General features: G+C 39.8%; 1 protein-coding gene across 1 annotated transcript in view; it reads right to left on the bottom strand.

The window, feature by feature from the left end:
• pcnt (pericentrin) overlaps positions 1 to 15407 on the bottom strand; it is a 72519-nt gene extending 57112 nt beyond the window's left edge. Inside the window, exons 1-7 of the mRNA XM_088930798.1 lie at positions 15282 to 15407; positions 7531 to 7710; positions 5526 to 5576; positions 4706 to 4882; positions 3626 to 3775; positions 3000 to 3164; positions 248 to 2503 (exon numbers count right to left, since the gene is read on the bottom strand). Of these exons, the coding sequence (XP_088786924.1) occupies positions 248 to 2503; positions 3000 to 3164; positions 3626 to 3775; positions 4706 to 4882; positions 5526 to 5576; positions 7531 to 7710; positions 15282 to 15329 (3027 nt within the window). The 5' untranslated portion in view covers positions 15330 to 15407. The remainder of the gene's footprint in view (positions 1 to 247; positions 2504 to 2999; positions 3165 to 3625; positions 3776 to 4705; positions 4883 to 5525; positions 5577 to 7530; positions 7711 to 15281) is intronic.
• Positions 15408 to 16055: the final 648 nt, after the last annotated feature.

The following is a 16055-nucleotide window of genomic DNA, read 5'->3' as shown; positions in this document are numbered from 1 at the left end:
TAGACACTCATTTCCTACAAATTGACTTCAGTATAAAGAACAATATCAAAAATAAATATTAATATATAACAGTAGAAGTACAAGTCTTCACAATCAATTTTCACAAACCATTATAACCCACTTACACATTTCTGTGTTAGCCCCTTTGCGTTGTACTGAGATAGATTTGTGCCCAAAACATTCGAATATAAAACTCACAAAAGAATGGGAGTACTCTTGCAAAATGTTTTGCAACTTCACCCCTTACCTCCATTCGATGGTGCTCTTCAACCTTGCATTTTTCTTCTTCAAACAGGCTTTTGAGCTGAGCCTCAGCCTGTTTCACAGCCTTCTCCAGCTTTTCTGCTTCTTCTAGTGCAAGAGATTCCAATGCCTCTCCATGCACCCTTTCCTGTTCCGCCATGGACTCTTTGAGCTTCGAAAGTTCCAGCTCCAAATCGCTTTCTTTTTGGAGGTACAAAATATTAGCTTGTTTTATCTGCATCTCAAACTCCTGAATATCCTGGCATTTAATCTTTAATTGACTGCTGAAGTCCACGCGTTCAGACTCCAGGACACTTCCTAAGTTCTTGACCTTGATATCTAATTCAGCAAGTCTCTGCTCCAGATCAGTCTTCTCTCTGTTGCTCTGACTGAGTGCTTCATCCGCATTCACAAGATTTTGCTCAATGCATATCAACCTTGATTCCAAGTCATTTTTTTCTTCAACAATCTTCTTCAGGTTCTGCTCCTTCTCTTCAAGCTCCGTCTTAAGTAGTTGAAGTTCTCTATGCAAGGAATCCTCCTTTAATGTCTTCTGCCCGAGAAGCTCAGAGGTAGTTTGGTGTTTAGCTTTCTGGGTTTCAAGCTGAGCCTGCAGCTGGTCTCGCTGTGCTTGCAGGGCCAAGAGCTGACGACCAAAGAGTGCCTGGACCTCACTTGTCACTGAGTCACCAGCCAACTTCTGTTCTTGAACATCCTTGACTAACCTCTCCTGTTCTCGCAGTTGGGTCAAGAGAAACTCCTTTTCCTCTTTTAGTTCCTTAATTATATAATCCATACTAACAGTAAAAGAGGCTTCTTTAACCATGGGATTGGTTTCCTGAGTTTTTTCATGATGGTCCTGTGGATTTCCAAAAAGGTTAAATTTATCATTTAAGTTCTCTTGAGATTTCTTACAATTTATCTCTTCATTAATTTTCTGCTGTTTTTCTACCTCCAACCGCATAACTTCAAGTTCTTCACTTGCCTTCTTCCACTTCTCCGAGATCTCATTTACCTCAGCTTGGAGTATTTCCAAATGCTTCTCTTTGGCATTAAGCTGTTCATTCAAATCTGCACACTGTTGCATTACAAGAGCTTTTTCCACATCTATGTCGTTACCACTTCCATCCAGCTCCTGCAAGGCAGATGTATACTTCTGCCACTGCACTGAAGATAAAGACTCTCCACCTAATTCAGGCTTAAGATTGTTTTGAGGTAAAAGTCCAGTTAGATCCTCGGACAATTCAAGCTCATCTTGAACTGAACCTGCTGTATCTGAGTGAAACAAATGCTCACTGTCAAGTTCAAACCTGTGATTCTCAGAATCCTCATTAAGGCTTTGTTCAACACATTCATCCACCCATGAGCTATCTCTTGGCTTTGTGGAAGTCAAGTACTTCTCCATTAACTGGCCATCATCTTGAGCAAAGGAGCAATCAAAAACTTCTTGGGACTCGCTAGCAGTTTCTTTGTTTGCCTGATCTTTTCTAGCTTTGATTTCATTCAGATTCTTCTTTAGATCCTCAATGCTCTGTCTGTAAATATCCATGCTTTGGCCATGCTGAGTTTCTAGATGCTGCTGAAGTTGCTGGACTTCCAGCCTGTGCTCATCACGCAAAAGTCTTAGAGCACCCTCACTAGACTCAGCCAGCTGAGCCAAAGCAGTCTCCTTCTCCCGCTCCAGCTTCTGTAGCTGTAAATTGCAATTCGAGATATCAGCTTCATATTTCTCCGTGAGCTGTCTAGTAGCCTCCTCTCCCTCTTGAAGTTTTACTTCCAGCTTCTGAACAGTAGCACCTAGCTTTAGGATCTCTTCATTCATCTTCTCCTTTTCTTCTTTGTACCGCAAGGCTTCTTTTGCCTGCTCTCTTGCAAGTCTCAAATCTTCCTGAAAACGCGCAAGCTGATCTTCCATGTCTTTCCTCTCTTTCTCCATCTCTTTGATCTGATCTTCCAAATGGGAGGCACGCTTTTTTTCATCTTCGTTTACTTTATTAGCTTTCTCCAACTCATTCTTCAGCCTCTGGAGCTGAGCACGAATACTGTTCTCATGGTTCCAGACATCCTCAATAGACATCTGCTGCTCCTGACTTGCAGACAACACAAGCACCTCATTTCGGAGCTCCAGCACTTCCTTGTCCCTGAGCAAAAGTATATGTTGTAACTCAGATATAGTACTCTCTGTGCAACTCAGTCTTTGCTGCAGCTGTGTAATTACATCATCCTTCTTCGTAAGCAGAGTCTGCTGATCTCCGGTATTCTATAAAGCACATAAAAAGAAAGGTTGAATTAAAGTATTAAGCATTTTCATGCAAAAATCATTGATCTGTCTATTTTATGATATAGTACCTCCATACAACAAATAAAATCCCTTCAGCATTATTTCATCAAGCTATTTTGATGAATCTGGGGGGAATTTGAAGACTATAAAAAGGACATTTAGATTAAGTGTTTAAACTATAAAAATGTATACACGAGTGCATGTGTATTTAAAGTAATAGATCTCTTGGTTGTGTGAAGTAATATTAGTACCATTTTGTAAATAGTAACTAATGAAAACCAATAAATCCCAAAGTGAAACAAATACGTAAACCTACTTTACTACAACATAAAGCTTTAAACCAACACGGTTATGCTTCCAAAGGACATCACAGTTCCAATCTAATTTACTTAAAATAACCAAGACAATCAGGTGTTTAATGAAGTCTTTGTTTCCTTGCTTTCTCAAATCTTGTCATAATGTTGAAAAGACTAACCTGCTGCAACTCTTCAACTTTTTGCTCTAGTTTCAGAGCCTCTTTCTGTAATGAATCCAGTTGTGAGCTCTTATCCTTCGGATTCTGTGTAAAGGGGTGTATCTGCTGCTGCGACTGGACTATCTCTGCACACCCAAGGCACTTTGACCTCAAGATGTCACTTGCCTGCAATTTAAGAAGTGTTTATAACATACCATCTTAATACATTAGACATAATTACACAATCCCACTGCCTCAATGTGTGCAGCAGGTAAAGAGGGAATCAAAGGTGTCTCGAGAATTCTGTGCATTCTAGTGCTGGGATAAATGAGGTAGCTGGGTATTTGTCATTATTTTCATATATCGATCTGTAAAATTTAAGTATTGAAGCAATATTATTGCATCATATATCAAACTCTCTTACATCTTAAGCACTGCTATATACTTATGCATTGCCAATGGTGTGGTGGGCTTAGTTGGCCAACTCACTGGGGTGAAGCAAAAAAAAAAGTTTTAAAAAATTTGATGAGTGTGCAGGCGATAGTATTCAGATCAGCTTAAACATATGGTCAAGGACCTTAATGACATGCCTTTTCGGGGCATGTACAAATTATTGTAACACTCCTGATAAGATCCATCTTACTCACGTCTTGCAGCTGCAGCTGAAGCGCTTGGATTTGATCAGTGAGCTGTAAGGCTTCTAATTGAACCTCCTCCCTGTTCTGATAGGCCTGCTGCAGGTTGGTGGTGAGCTGGGAAATGACTTCATCACGGTTGCGTACAGCCGTTTCAAGTTCCTTAGAGGTTGAGATAGAAAAGGTATTTGGAATTAAAATCTACCTAATGATTGCAAAAGGTTATCATTTGTGATTTAAAATAAATGCACCAAATTAAATCATGTAGCTTGTATATAAAAGCTATATATAGATTGTCTGAGCAAAAACAAATGTCAGCATGTTTCACTTAATGATCTCTTGCTGGTTTATAGCTCTAACATTAAAAATACCTATGATTAACATTTAAAAAAAAGGTTATGGTTTTACATAAAAAGGAAATTAGTTGCTTAGAAAAAGTTGCTTTGTTTGCCCGGGTAATTACTGCAAGAAATATATAGCAACACTAATACACGCAGTATTTGGGTCTGTGAATGCTTTAAGAAAAGGCAGGAACAAAATTCATTTCAAATCATGACGAGATGTTTCAGGTTATAAAACTCAGAGACTTTATCACTTTCAAAAGTACAGAAGTGCACATTGCTAACCCTTCAACCTTAAAGCCTTCACTGCCCTTAATTTTTTCCTGAACTTCCAGTTAATAGTTATACCACTGTCACTTGCCATTCCTGGTGCTCAGAGAAAAATATGGTTAAATTTGAATTGACAATTTTCCAACATACAGCAATTTTTCCATCATTCAGTAATTGAAGATTGCTTTGAGTAATTAAACTGAAAGCAATTTATTAAAAATGAACAGGATGTATAGTAGCAAGCAGCAGGTTTCCAGACCTTTGGGGTTTTAATATTGCAGATATCTGCAGAAGTTCATTCCAGCTCTCCAATTTATTATCTTAATTAGCTTATTATTGGCCTAACTGGATGAACATAACCACTTCTCCCAGTGATTCAGTCATTCAAACATTGCTGCTTCAACAAGACCTAGAAAACATGCAAACATACCAGCACTCTGGACCAGGACTGGCCATCCCTAAATGAAACTATCTCAATTACCTGAAGCTGCTCGGCACCAGTCTGCAAAGCCAATTTCTCTTTAAGGTGCTCCACCTCAATGCTCAGTTGATCAACCGCAGTTTGTTTTCCCAGGAGTCTCTCTTCCAGGTCCACTATTCGTGCCTTATAAACCTCAACATCCAGTCGGGCCTGATCTATGCTGGAATTCAGCTCTTCCTAAAAATAAAGCCAATACGTATAATCATCCTCTTATGAAGGATTAGTTGCGTCACTGTCTCTTTACAGCAGCTCCAAAGATGGCCTATTTCCACACTGCAGGAGAAGGTGTCTTCCCTCAGTTGCTTGCATAAAATTGAGACTAGGGAAACAACAAAAATGCCAGTACACTAACCACTATTCTCAGATCTACTCTATTATTGATCTGAAAGACAAGTAAATTTTTCTGATCATAAGCCTTGAATGGAATGAGCCAGATTTTTGCATTTTTATTTTAAATGATAAAAACAATTACATTTCAAAGCAATGTAACTGAAAGAGGAAAAAATATTATTATCATTTTTTTTAAATAGTTGATCATCAACAGCATGAACATAGTACTTTAGTAGCTTTATTGCATTTCTGTTAACATATTCCACAGAACTGGTTTTGCCCAAAATGTTAACCGTTTGCTACTAGGAAGGACAGTTCTGAAAACCTGGCCAGCAAGGAACAAATATTATGCAACCTTAACTACATTTAATATAATAATTTAAATGTATAATTTTCTGAAGTATAAGTCTACACTACAGCGTTCAACAGCAAGAAATCAAATGGGGATATTTTTGACAATGCTTTCTGGAAAAAAAAAACCTTTACTTACTTCTGTATGAGAGTCTCCTATAGTGCTAGTGCTTGATAATTCACCTTCAGTCTAGAGAAAGAAAAACATTATAAATTATGTGCACCTTCAAAAACAAACAGAAGCTACATAAGCTAGCTGGCATGTCTTGCATGCATCAATGTTCTCAAAATCATATTTTGCACACAGTCACATTAACAATGTTCTGACACAGGCTGAAGCCTTGCATTTAGATAGAATAAACCAGTATAAAACTGGACCAGCACGTGTCTTGTAGTGGGGAAATAATGAAATGTTGATCAACTTTTCAGGTGCTAAGTCATTTTAAATTTGATGGTTTAATACAGATTTAGCATTCTGACCTACATTTTCTGGAACAGTATTCAATTGAAAGCTGTACTGCTGCTCAGCTGTTAGACTGACTACCTCATCTCACATACGACACAAAAGTAAATTCTAGTTTTCAATAGTACAGCTATCGAATCAGATGAGGCAGGAGCTTTTCAGACATAACCAGTATTTGCAGGGTGTAGCACAATGGTCTTGGTGACTGAGTAATGAAGCCAAAGAATAGGTTGAAGCACCTGTTTCACAATACATTGAACTACTGCTACATAGAAATAAAGTTTCTCAGACAAAAACCAAGCAAGAAAAGGCAAACCAAATTCTATTTTAATCAATGGATTACAAAACTTTAGTTCAATATTCTCGTCAGCCATGAGAAATGGAAAAAAAACCCTCATGCCAGAAATCATATTTAAGTTATAGCTAATGATCTAATCCAGAGGTAAGTATTGCTAGATTTGTAGCTGCTATTAATATTTGATGAATCTCATCGACAGTACATCGATTCTCAAACATCAAAAGACAATACGCAGCCATAAAGTATTTTTAAGCAAATAGGAACATAAAGGTAGAGTACAAAAAATGGAAACCCCAATGGATAATCACTGGCTCACCACATGTGTCCAGTGCAGCTGGCAGACTATGTCATGGTGCAGAAAGGTGCCCGGAAATCTGCAGATGTGGCACCATTTTACAAAAAAGTCAATCGGCTCATACCTGGTGTTGTTCCAGCATATCCCATAAATGCTCAATTAGGATCAGATATGGTGACTGAGAAAGCCATGATATACGGATAACACCAGGGTCAGACTCATAACACCACTGAACGACCACTTGTGCTCCAAGAAAGGGGGAGTTGTCACATGGTAAAACCCCTCGCATCCAGAAAGAAATGTTATAGCTATTAGAATAGACATGTCTTTTAAGGAAATGGCACATGCCGAGTTGCAGAGTTCTTTAAGTTACTCTTATGTGCTACACACACTCATCCATTTGTTGAGAACATGGTTAGATTAATCAGTCTGAACCATATTTCTCCACTGCCTCTGCTCTTTGCACCATTAGGCATGCAAATGTGATTGCTAGTTGTGACCGATTGTAAACTGCAACCTGACTATGGTATCCTGATCTGTGATGTTCAGCAAACCATTCTTAAAGCTGGCATAATTTGCAGTCAATTGATCTGCAGTTGCTTGTCTGACTTGACTTTCACGTCGAATTCATGCACGGACCCTGGAATGATCCGAGTTCCATGTTGACATCACCTAAGACTCTTCAAACATCAGCAAGCTGAGCCATTTTGGTCACTGAAGCCCCTGCAAAATGCACCCCAACAATCACTCATCTCTCAACGTCACCAATGTCTCCTCCTGATGCCATCCTAGCCATTATTATAGGCAACCAAGCTTGTCCAGCATTTTTAGACAAGCCCCAAAGCATGCTGGGATGTTATATTCTTATTTAACATGAGCCACACCTGTGTGGAAGCCCTTACTTTTAATGCCATTTTGTCCCTCATTTTATTTTCATTTTTTGCCCACTACACGTAAGAGCAAATACAAAATACAGTAAAGACATGCTCTTGCTCACAGATTTCAATAGCCAAAATAAAAGCACAAGCTTTCCACATAACCTAGTGTAAATTAGTAATTCAAAATAATGAGTAGCTTGTATGAGTCACCTCTTTGGCTGTCCTGTTGCTTTGTTTTAGTGCACTGTCAGTCAAAAGTTCTTCTGTTCCTAGTGGGCGCTCTTGCGCTGAAAGGTCATGCGAGTGGACAGCCGCGCCCTTCCTCTTCGACGTCTTTTTCGGCGGATGCGTGCTGTCACCTTTTGCTTTTCGCTGTCGGAAGTGAGCAAGCTGCGAAGGAAGGTAAAGGAAAGATACAGGGAGAGGTAAGTGAGGAAGAGGTAGCAGGACCACAGGATCAGCATGCTCTTACAGGAGGAAGACTGATCGCTGGTCAGAGAGACTAAGCTTTAGGAGACTCACAGGTTGTCCTTTCAATGATCATGAAACACTTATGATTTAAGTCTTAAAAAAAAATCTCAGAATCCTACAGAAAAAGGAACAGAGAGCAAGGAACACAAAAGTTAAACAACAGCATTTAATCCCCAGAGTTCAATGGTGCTGCCATTAATTGTCCTATTAGCAAAGCAAGTTAAGGAAAAAAGCCTCTGAAATGTATCCTTATGCGAGAAAGTGTCCGTTTTGATGGCTTCTCATCACAAAAGAGAATCCCTCTTAAAAAAAGGAATAAAAATAATTTTGCAACAGGTCATCATGCCAGTTTTAGTCCATACAGCAAGTATCTGAACTTCTTAATTTCCAGCATGTTCATTACTTAAATCCAGATAGATTGCAGGTTCTCTAACAGCAGTTGAATAAAAACCACACTCTGCTGCAAGCCTTCTACAAACGTTACCGTGTCCAGCAGTAACACTACAATACCGGCGTCCCAGTATTGTAGTTAATTCCACTGCCCATCTCTCTATTTCTCCTTAAGCAGCTTATGATAGATTAGAGCATCTGAAACAGAGACACTTACGTACAGCCAGCATTGCTCATGACTGCCTCCCTTGACAAATAGGACTTGATCACCTTCCAACAGGGAAGCTCTTCACCAAGGTTAATAACAGTAAGTGACAGTTATGGATTCAAATAATGCACATTGGTGGACAAATTTTAAACCGTAGAATTAAATTCACCTCTAATGTTCTAAAATTGAGAAACAACAAAATGTCACTTCAAAAGGCTTAAAACTGTCAATTTAGTTTTCGTTGTAAAGGCTTCTGCTGAGGAAGAAAAAACATCTCCAATCAGACAAAGTACCGCCTTTTGTCACAATGATTTAATCAGAGCAGAAACTCTAGAACTATGCATAAGGGGACTGTGATTGCGACCTACTTCTGCATCCATGTGTGAATTGGAGAAATCAGAAATGCATGAAGTTACATTAGCATTGCTTGTTCTGTATAATATTCATCAACCCAAACCCTTGATTTACTTCTGGCCAACTCAATTGAGAGTAAAATAGGCTTCCGAATTGCTTAACACTACTATTGTTTTTCAATCATTTCTACATCTTGAAAAACGGCAAAGGCACACAGCACAGAAAAACCACGTGGAGACCATTGATCACTCCCCTATTTAACACAAGCACCTGAGAAAGGCTTCGCAAAATAATCAGACACAGATGATCATTTGCAAGCTTATCACCCAATCTGTGGTGCAATCTGCTGTTCTTTGCATTTCATCTATAACACTGGTTTTGAAATCTTACTGCACACTTGATTTTGGTACGACAACTTGAGACCAAAACCTTCACGAGCAACTACCCTCCGCAATGAGGGCAATCTTTAGAACACCGAGATCTACCGTAGTGCGGCCACTCTGGTTACCACTCCTTTCAAACGTGGCCCCAGCCTCCATTTATCAAGATGCACCAACACAAATAATCAAGACCTCCCCATTCACAGTGAACTTCGGAACCTCCCAAATCACCTCCCGGTTCTGCAGAACCCTTTCTGAACATGAATTGAGCACTTCCAACTCCATATTACTTATAAAGCCTAGAGGAAAGAATTTTCTGCCCAAACCTTTCCAGGCATGCTTAGATTCAGACCCAACATCTCACTTAAAAGGGGGTCAATCTCCGTCGAAAAACTGACCAGGCACAGCTGATGTAGCCACTTGATCTTCAAGTGGCACCTCAAAACTTCACTTGATTGCAACTGGATATCCTAATCAAACCATGGAGAACAGAACTGCATATTCTGTTTTTTGAGCAGCATGCAGGAGTTATACTCCAGCAGGACACTACATTTGATGGGAAATTGAACACTATTTATTGAAATTCTACTACTAAAGCCAGACAAAAGAAGGCCTGTTGCCTGGTAGGATAGGCTCCAGCTCCAGCTGGCTCCACCTCCCCACAACCCTGAATTGAAAGAAGTGGTCAGAAAATGGATAGCTGAATGAAAGACTTAGTTGCTAATCTCCTTCATAACAGCCAATTCCAGAGCACTCCTAATTGTACTATTAATATGTCCCCCTTCGTCAAATACTAAAATTGCTTTGTTACAATTCTCATTTCTAAGCGGGTGATATTCTCATTATGTTGACACAAAGCCTGACTTGAAGGTAGCTTTTTTTGGGGCTCCAACTGTATTTTGCAATAAAGATTTGGATGACCACTTTGTCATGCCAGTGCTTGTCAGACCACTAATAATCACACCAGACCCACTGCTAACAACCCTAACCCTGTTATTCAATCAGTAACCGCAACTACATGCTACAGGAGGCAATCGGAGCCAGTTGTCAGACTGATTCCTTCCAGTATTTACAACCCACCTTCTCATGTGCTGTGCTAAGCCTTCTCTTCTAGTCAGGGTAGTCCTCTCCAGTAACTTGCTAGTCTTCTTAACGTGTTCCTGAGTTACCCCTATACTGTGCTTGACTTCACTGCAGTTTCTATGCTGCTTCCATACTATCCCTTTGGTACTTTATACCAAGTTTTCCTGGACTTTGACCTACACCTGTTCTGGGAAACAATTTGGATTACCTTTTTGCTTCTTTGCTATTACTCGAACCTGCACCTGAATCTAGCCTCCTGCCTCAGACTGCTTCACCATTCCTGCGAGTACACTGACATCACACTTTTCCATCTTAATCGCAATAAGCCTGAGGTCATGTTAAAAGATAAGATCACTTTATGGCTAAATACAATTTCTTGTATTAGGAATTTGTCTTTTCACATACCCCAACTTCCTCTGCATGAGACACGCAGACAGGGAGAGAAGCTTGGGGTCAGAGTGCAAGGTCAGCAATTTATATGGCACCCCTGGAGCAGTTGGGGTTGAGGGCCTTGCTCAGGAGCCCAGCGGAGGAGGATTCCTCTGCCGGCTGTGGGATGCGAACCAGCAACCTTCCAGCCACAGGTGCAGATTCGGTTCTTCCCATGAGTTATGGGACAATCCTATAACCTAGTCAAATGACAGTATTATGCTTGACTTTTGATCTAAAACCTGAGACATTATGGGTGATCTTTGATGATACTCATCTGTAAACCCTTGTAAAGACATTTTCCCATCTGAAAAATATTGCCAGGAGAGACAGCAATCTCGAACTATACTTATGCCACAATATACACAAAACATTACTCCTGCCATGGGAGTATTTGTAATGGATTCCTGTCAGGTTTCAAGCTGATTTTGAAATCCACCTGTTTTACAAGATTCTACATGGCTTAACTCCCCAGAGTCTAGATGTTATATACAGTAGCTGCACCATAAAGATGCTTTAGAAAAACATCATGTATGCAGCACCCAGTAAATGAGATGCTGAGGGAAACAGTAAACGTCAGTAAAAGCTATAATTAGTAAATATTACAAAATGTACACGTCAAGTTAAATGCTGCATTTTTTAGAAGTGGTCTGTTTTACCTATATTACACCAGTTTTAACTATATTAATAGCAATGGCCAACTTCCGACTAATGCTACAGAAGGCAGAGTCCTCACTTTTAAAAAAATACACTGAACAACTAGATAAGAATTTGTTAGTATGTATGCAAGAGGCTAATCAGAGAAAACCTATTAAGGTCAAAAGGCTGTCTAAAACATGTCAAAACAAGACCCTATCCAGCATTAGGTCTAGTAGGTAGCTGCGTCAGCATGCATAGGCTGCAAAGGAACCAGTAAAGGTATATTCCATGCTGAAAAGAGAAGAAAAGAAACAACGTTTCAGCTGTGGAGCCTTCTTCAGGTGTCATCAGGTGAATGTGTATCACACACAAAAAGGGCTCCACAGCCAAAATGTTTTGTTTCTTTTCTTCTCTTTTCAACATGGAATAAACTTGTTCCTTATCCAGCATTAGACAAAATTCTAATTCAAAATTCTGTTGGATTATGCTATAACCACTAAGAAAAAATGACTACTGAACCAATGAAAGGTTCTAATTCCCTGCTAGTACTTCAATACCGCAACTGGTTAATTCTCTTCTACGTGGCCTGAATGTTAGACATTCAAATAGATCACAGTTAATTTACAGGATTCTCACAATATTTTATATACAAACTTATTTTCTGTTTTCAGCCACTTGCTGCCAAGATCAAGCAGACAAGAGAATGTTTGCCTAATTTCAGAGCATCACTTCCCCAGGGTATTCCAGTGTGAACACAGGTTCTGCAATTTCTTCATTCCAGAAGATTTTTCATGTTTTACTTTCTGTGAAAAAAACTACATTTATTATGTAGTTTGACCATATAAGCATTAGTGAATACAAGTTGTATTCATAAATATTAAGATGCATAAAGACAATTTAATTGGCAAACTATTTTAACCCTAATTGTCAAAAGGGATTATTTTTATAAAACCTTTTTAAATATTGATTAAAAGAGTCCACAGAACCGATAGGAAGAAACATTTAAATAAATCACCTTATTAGACTTAAAATATTACCATCATGCAATGTAACAATACATATAATATATAACAATAGTATACATTACAATCTAGTTTTTAAAATTAGAAAGCTTCAGGGATAACAACTGCTTTGCCAGCTTACATTCTACTTTCCTCCTGGTCATATATCCTCCAAACCAGGCCCTCGTGCACCACCTACAGCATCTGCCCTGTAATAACACCACACTGAGGAGAGCTGAAGCATGGTACTTCAAAACGACCTGCTTAACAAAAGAACTGATATCCAGAAGATATCACTTCAATATGTTTCCAGTAGTACAAGGAACCTGTATAGCTCATGTTAGTTACTTAAGCTTGCCTATCCTGGTAGGCATCAGGCACAAGGGAGGATAGACATGTAGCCTACTTGGGACACCAGCCAATCACAGGACACACAGAAACAAATAATGATTGCTTATACTTATATAGAACTTTTTTCTGGACACTCCACTCAAAGCGCTTTACAGGTAATGGGGACTCCCCTCCACCACCACCAATGTGCAGCACCCACCTGGATGATGCGACGGCAGCCATAGTGCGCCAGAACGCTCACCACACATCAGCTATCAGTGAGGAGGAGGAGAGCAGAGTGATGAAGCCAATTGATAGATGGAGGAGGCTATGAATAGTAAAGGCCAATGGGAAATTTGGCCAGGACACCAGGGTAACACCCTTACTCTTTTCAAGAAACACCCAGGGATTTTTAATAACCACAGAGAGTCAGGACCTTGGTTTTACATCTTTTTACAGTAAACGCCCTGTCACTATACTGGGGCATTAGGACACACACAGACCACAGGGTGAGCGCCCTCTACTTGCCCCACTAACACCTCTTCCAGCAGCAACATTAGCTTTTCCCAGGAGGTCTCCCATCCAGGTACAGGCCAGGCTCACACCTGCTTAGCTTCAGTTGGGCTGCCAGTTGTGAGTTGCAACTCAAACTCACACCAAGGCCAAGTTTCCAGAAACCAATTAACCTAGCAGTACATCTTTGGAGCACTGGAGGAAACTTACACAAGCATGGAGATCATACAAACTCCACATAGATGGCACCCCAGGTCCAGAAATGAACCCAGGTTTCCAACTCCGAGAACCAGCAATGATAATCACCGCACCACCGTGCTGCCCATTTCCTTCATCCAAGAAGTTAAAACCTAAAATTACCACCTAATGCTGCAAGAGTGACAATACATCAAAGGTATGTACAGTATGCACACCCCAATCTTAACCCAAACTACTGTGCTACAAAGCCAGAGCTACCGAAGTCTTGCAATACACTCATTCATATACTAAATTAATATTAACCTCTTCAGTTTCACAATTTAAAATTGCTATAATGGCAGTAAAAATGACAATAACCCATTAATTTTTAGACGTTTTTCTAAAAGTGTATTTAGTACGGTACACATCGACGAAAACATTCACATACCAAAATGCAAACCGTATCACAGGTTCAGCACTTTCACTGAGCTATCGGGTCTGCGTTGTTAATAACAGCTTTCTTTATTCGGATTTTTTTTTCTCCCAGACAACTCAAGAGTTCAGTCAATTCCGTCTACCGCTCAGACCCTGACTGCTCGTCAGCTGTGCTACATTTACTAAATTTAACTGCCACCTGCGGGACAAGCTAGTCTTACGCAGAAAGAGGAATTTGACACTGCTCTAAGAGACACCCTACATTTCGTTTACTTTAGAGAAGACTTCAGACTTGAAATAGTTTCCACTAAGGGCATGTTCCTAGCTGGGGGTTACTGCAGGACTGACTGTATTCTCTCGTCTCTTTGACCTCATCTAAGTGCAATGCGCTCCCAAATACGTGCTTAATCGAAGTTAACATTACACATTAGCTAACTGCAGGCAACCGTTCTAGTTTAATGTTAGTGCCTGCCTTTCCCAGGTCTAACTGTAGCTATTGACTTTCTGTACAGAAAGAACCAGGACATGTGCTGGATAGCTTATGAAGGGTTTGTGGCAGCTTGCCGGCCACCGAGTTATTTCCATCGTAACCAGTAATAACCAGCTTGGTTCACATGTATTCAAGGGGTCGTGTAGGACGCGACCTAAATGCAAAGTATTCAAAACAGAGGCCAAAGAAAAAAAAAACAGATGTGCCAGCTGCTGTCTGGCAGAAGCCCATTTTGTAAAGCCCGGGCAACGAGCAGAAAAGAAACTTGAGAAGATAAAAAGAAAGTCGATCGGAAACGCATGATTGCATTTAAGAGAAAGCCAGGTAATAGGCTGCAGACAGAGTAAGTATGATGCACAGGCACGTGAAATTGTGAGTGGTGCAAACGCAAAACTCATTTATTTTAGCAGGTCTTCCAGCAAAGGTAATACGAAATTTCCCCGACAGGATAACTCACGAAGTCGATCTCCGCCCCCCCAAAACAATCACCACGGACACCCCAACAAGTGCACCCCTCAGACTTTAACAGTTTGTAATAGGAGTTCTTATCTTGTACAATGGATAAAGGCAAAAATTCTCGAAAAAAGCAAAGATCAAAAGATAAAGATTTATTAAACATCGAACTTTGTAACTTTAACCTAGAAAAAATAGCTACATGATTTCAGAAGCAAAACAAGGTTGTAACTACTCCTGAACGCAAATGCAGCTCCCTAATATCTCAAAGTTTAATACAAAAGAAGAAACTAGGCTGAATACGAAATAGCAACCGATACAAATGTAAGCTTTTAAATATCTGTACAAATAACAGACTATTCTAAAAATCGTTCAACGTTACTTTCCTGATTTTTATGTTATATGGTTGACTTTGCGAATTTAATTATTTCAAACTGAAGATATTCATAAATTTAAACCATACAAACTGGCCTTTCTTAACTATACCCAGAACAGAGGAACATGCAAAAGCATATTTTACCTAAATTTCACTTGTTAAAAAAATAAGATGCTTCAGTAACGTAGCTAAACTTTCTTTGCATTTTTGCATACTTATCTAAAGAACTTACCTTGGCTCTGCCAGCCTCTACTTTCTTCTGTCGCTCCTCTGGGTCCATTGTTGAAGAGAAAAAAAAATCTAACAACAAATCTTTTCTTCTCTGTTCTCTGACTGCAAACTCTTCCGAATAACTGTCAGTAACAATTTCAACATGGCCGCCTTGTGCTGTTAGCTCCGCCCTTATCGGGTGCTCGCAGTTAATTAACCAATCAGATCTCTGAAATGCCATTTCCTAGCCAATTACAGTAGAGATCCGGGTCCTTTCTCCTGGGTACTGTAGTCGGAAATCATTCCTCTGTAATTCCTGAGCTCGAAGGGTATGAAATCAACCAATAAGCGGTGGTCTTTAAAAAACGAACTTTTCAAGACTTTGTTACAGGACAGCTGTTAGGACCTATCAGTGACACGTTAAAAGTATAGAAATCGATGGCAGCCTCCCGCCCACTTCTGTTTATCCGAAGCTGCGCGTTGTGCGTTTTGGTCAGAGCTTTTATGATGGGGTAATTCAGTAAGGTTTAGGACGTCGTCTTTGAATATCTACCGATCGACATAGGTGAATGCTGGACCCGGTTAGATTAAGTGAGCCAGTTAAAATAACGCACGTTGTTTTTTCCAGCCCACCATAACCACGTAAGGTGTTTTAGGGATTTGCAATTACCCGCCTAAAGCACCGCCACAAAGGTGCACTGTAAAGTACACGAAGGTAATCCTCAGTATACTGTACTTGTTTTTACCCCCCAACGGCTTCTCAGTATAAAATGAAATACTGTACATAATTCACACG

This window comes from Atractosteus spatula, chromosome 13 (genome assembly GCF_055471065.1).
Source record: "Atractosteus spatula isolate fAtrSpa1 chromosome 13, fAtrSpa1.hap1, whole genome shotgun sequence".
Lineage (NCBI taxonomy): Eukaryota > Metazoa > Chordata > Actinopteri > Semionotiformes > Lepisosteidae > Atractosteus > Atractosteus spatula.
Note: the sequence above shows the minus strand (reverse complement) of the source record. Positions and strands in the feature narration are given on the sequence as shown.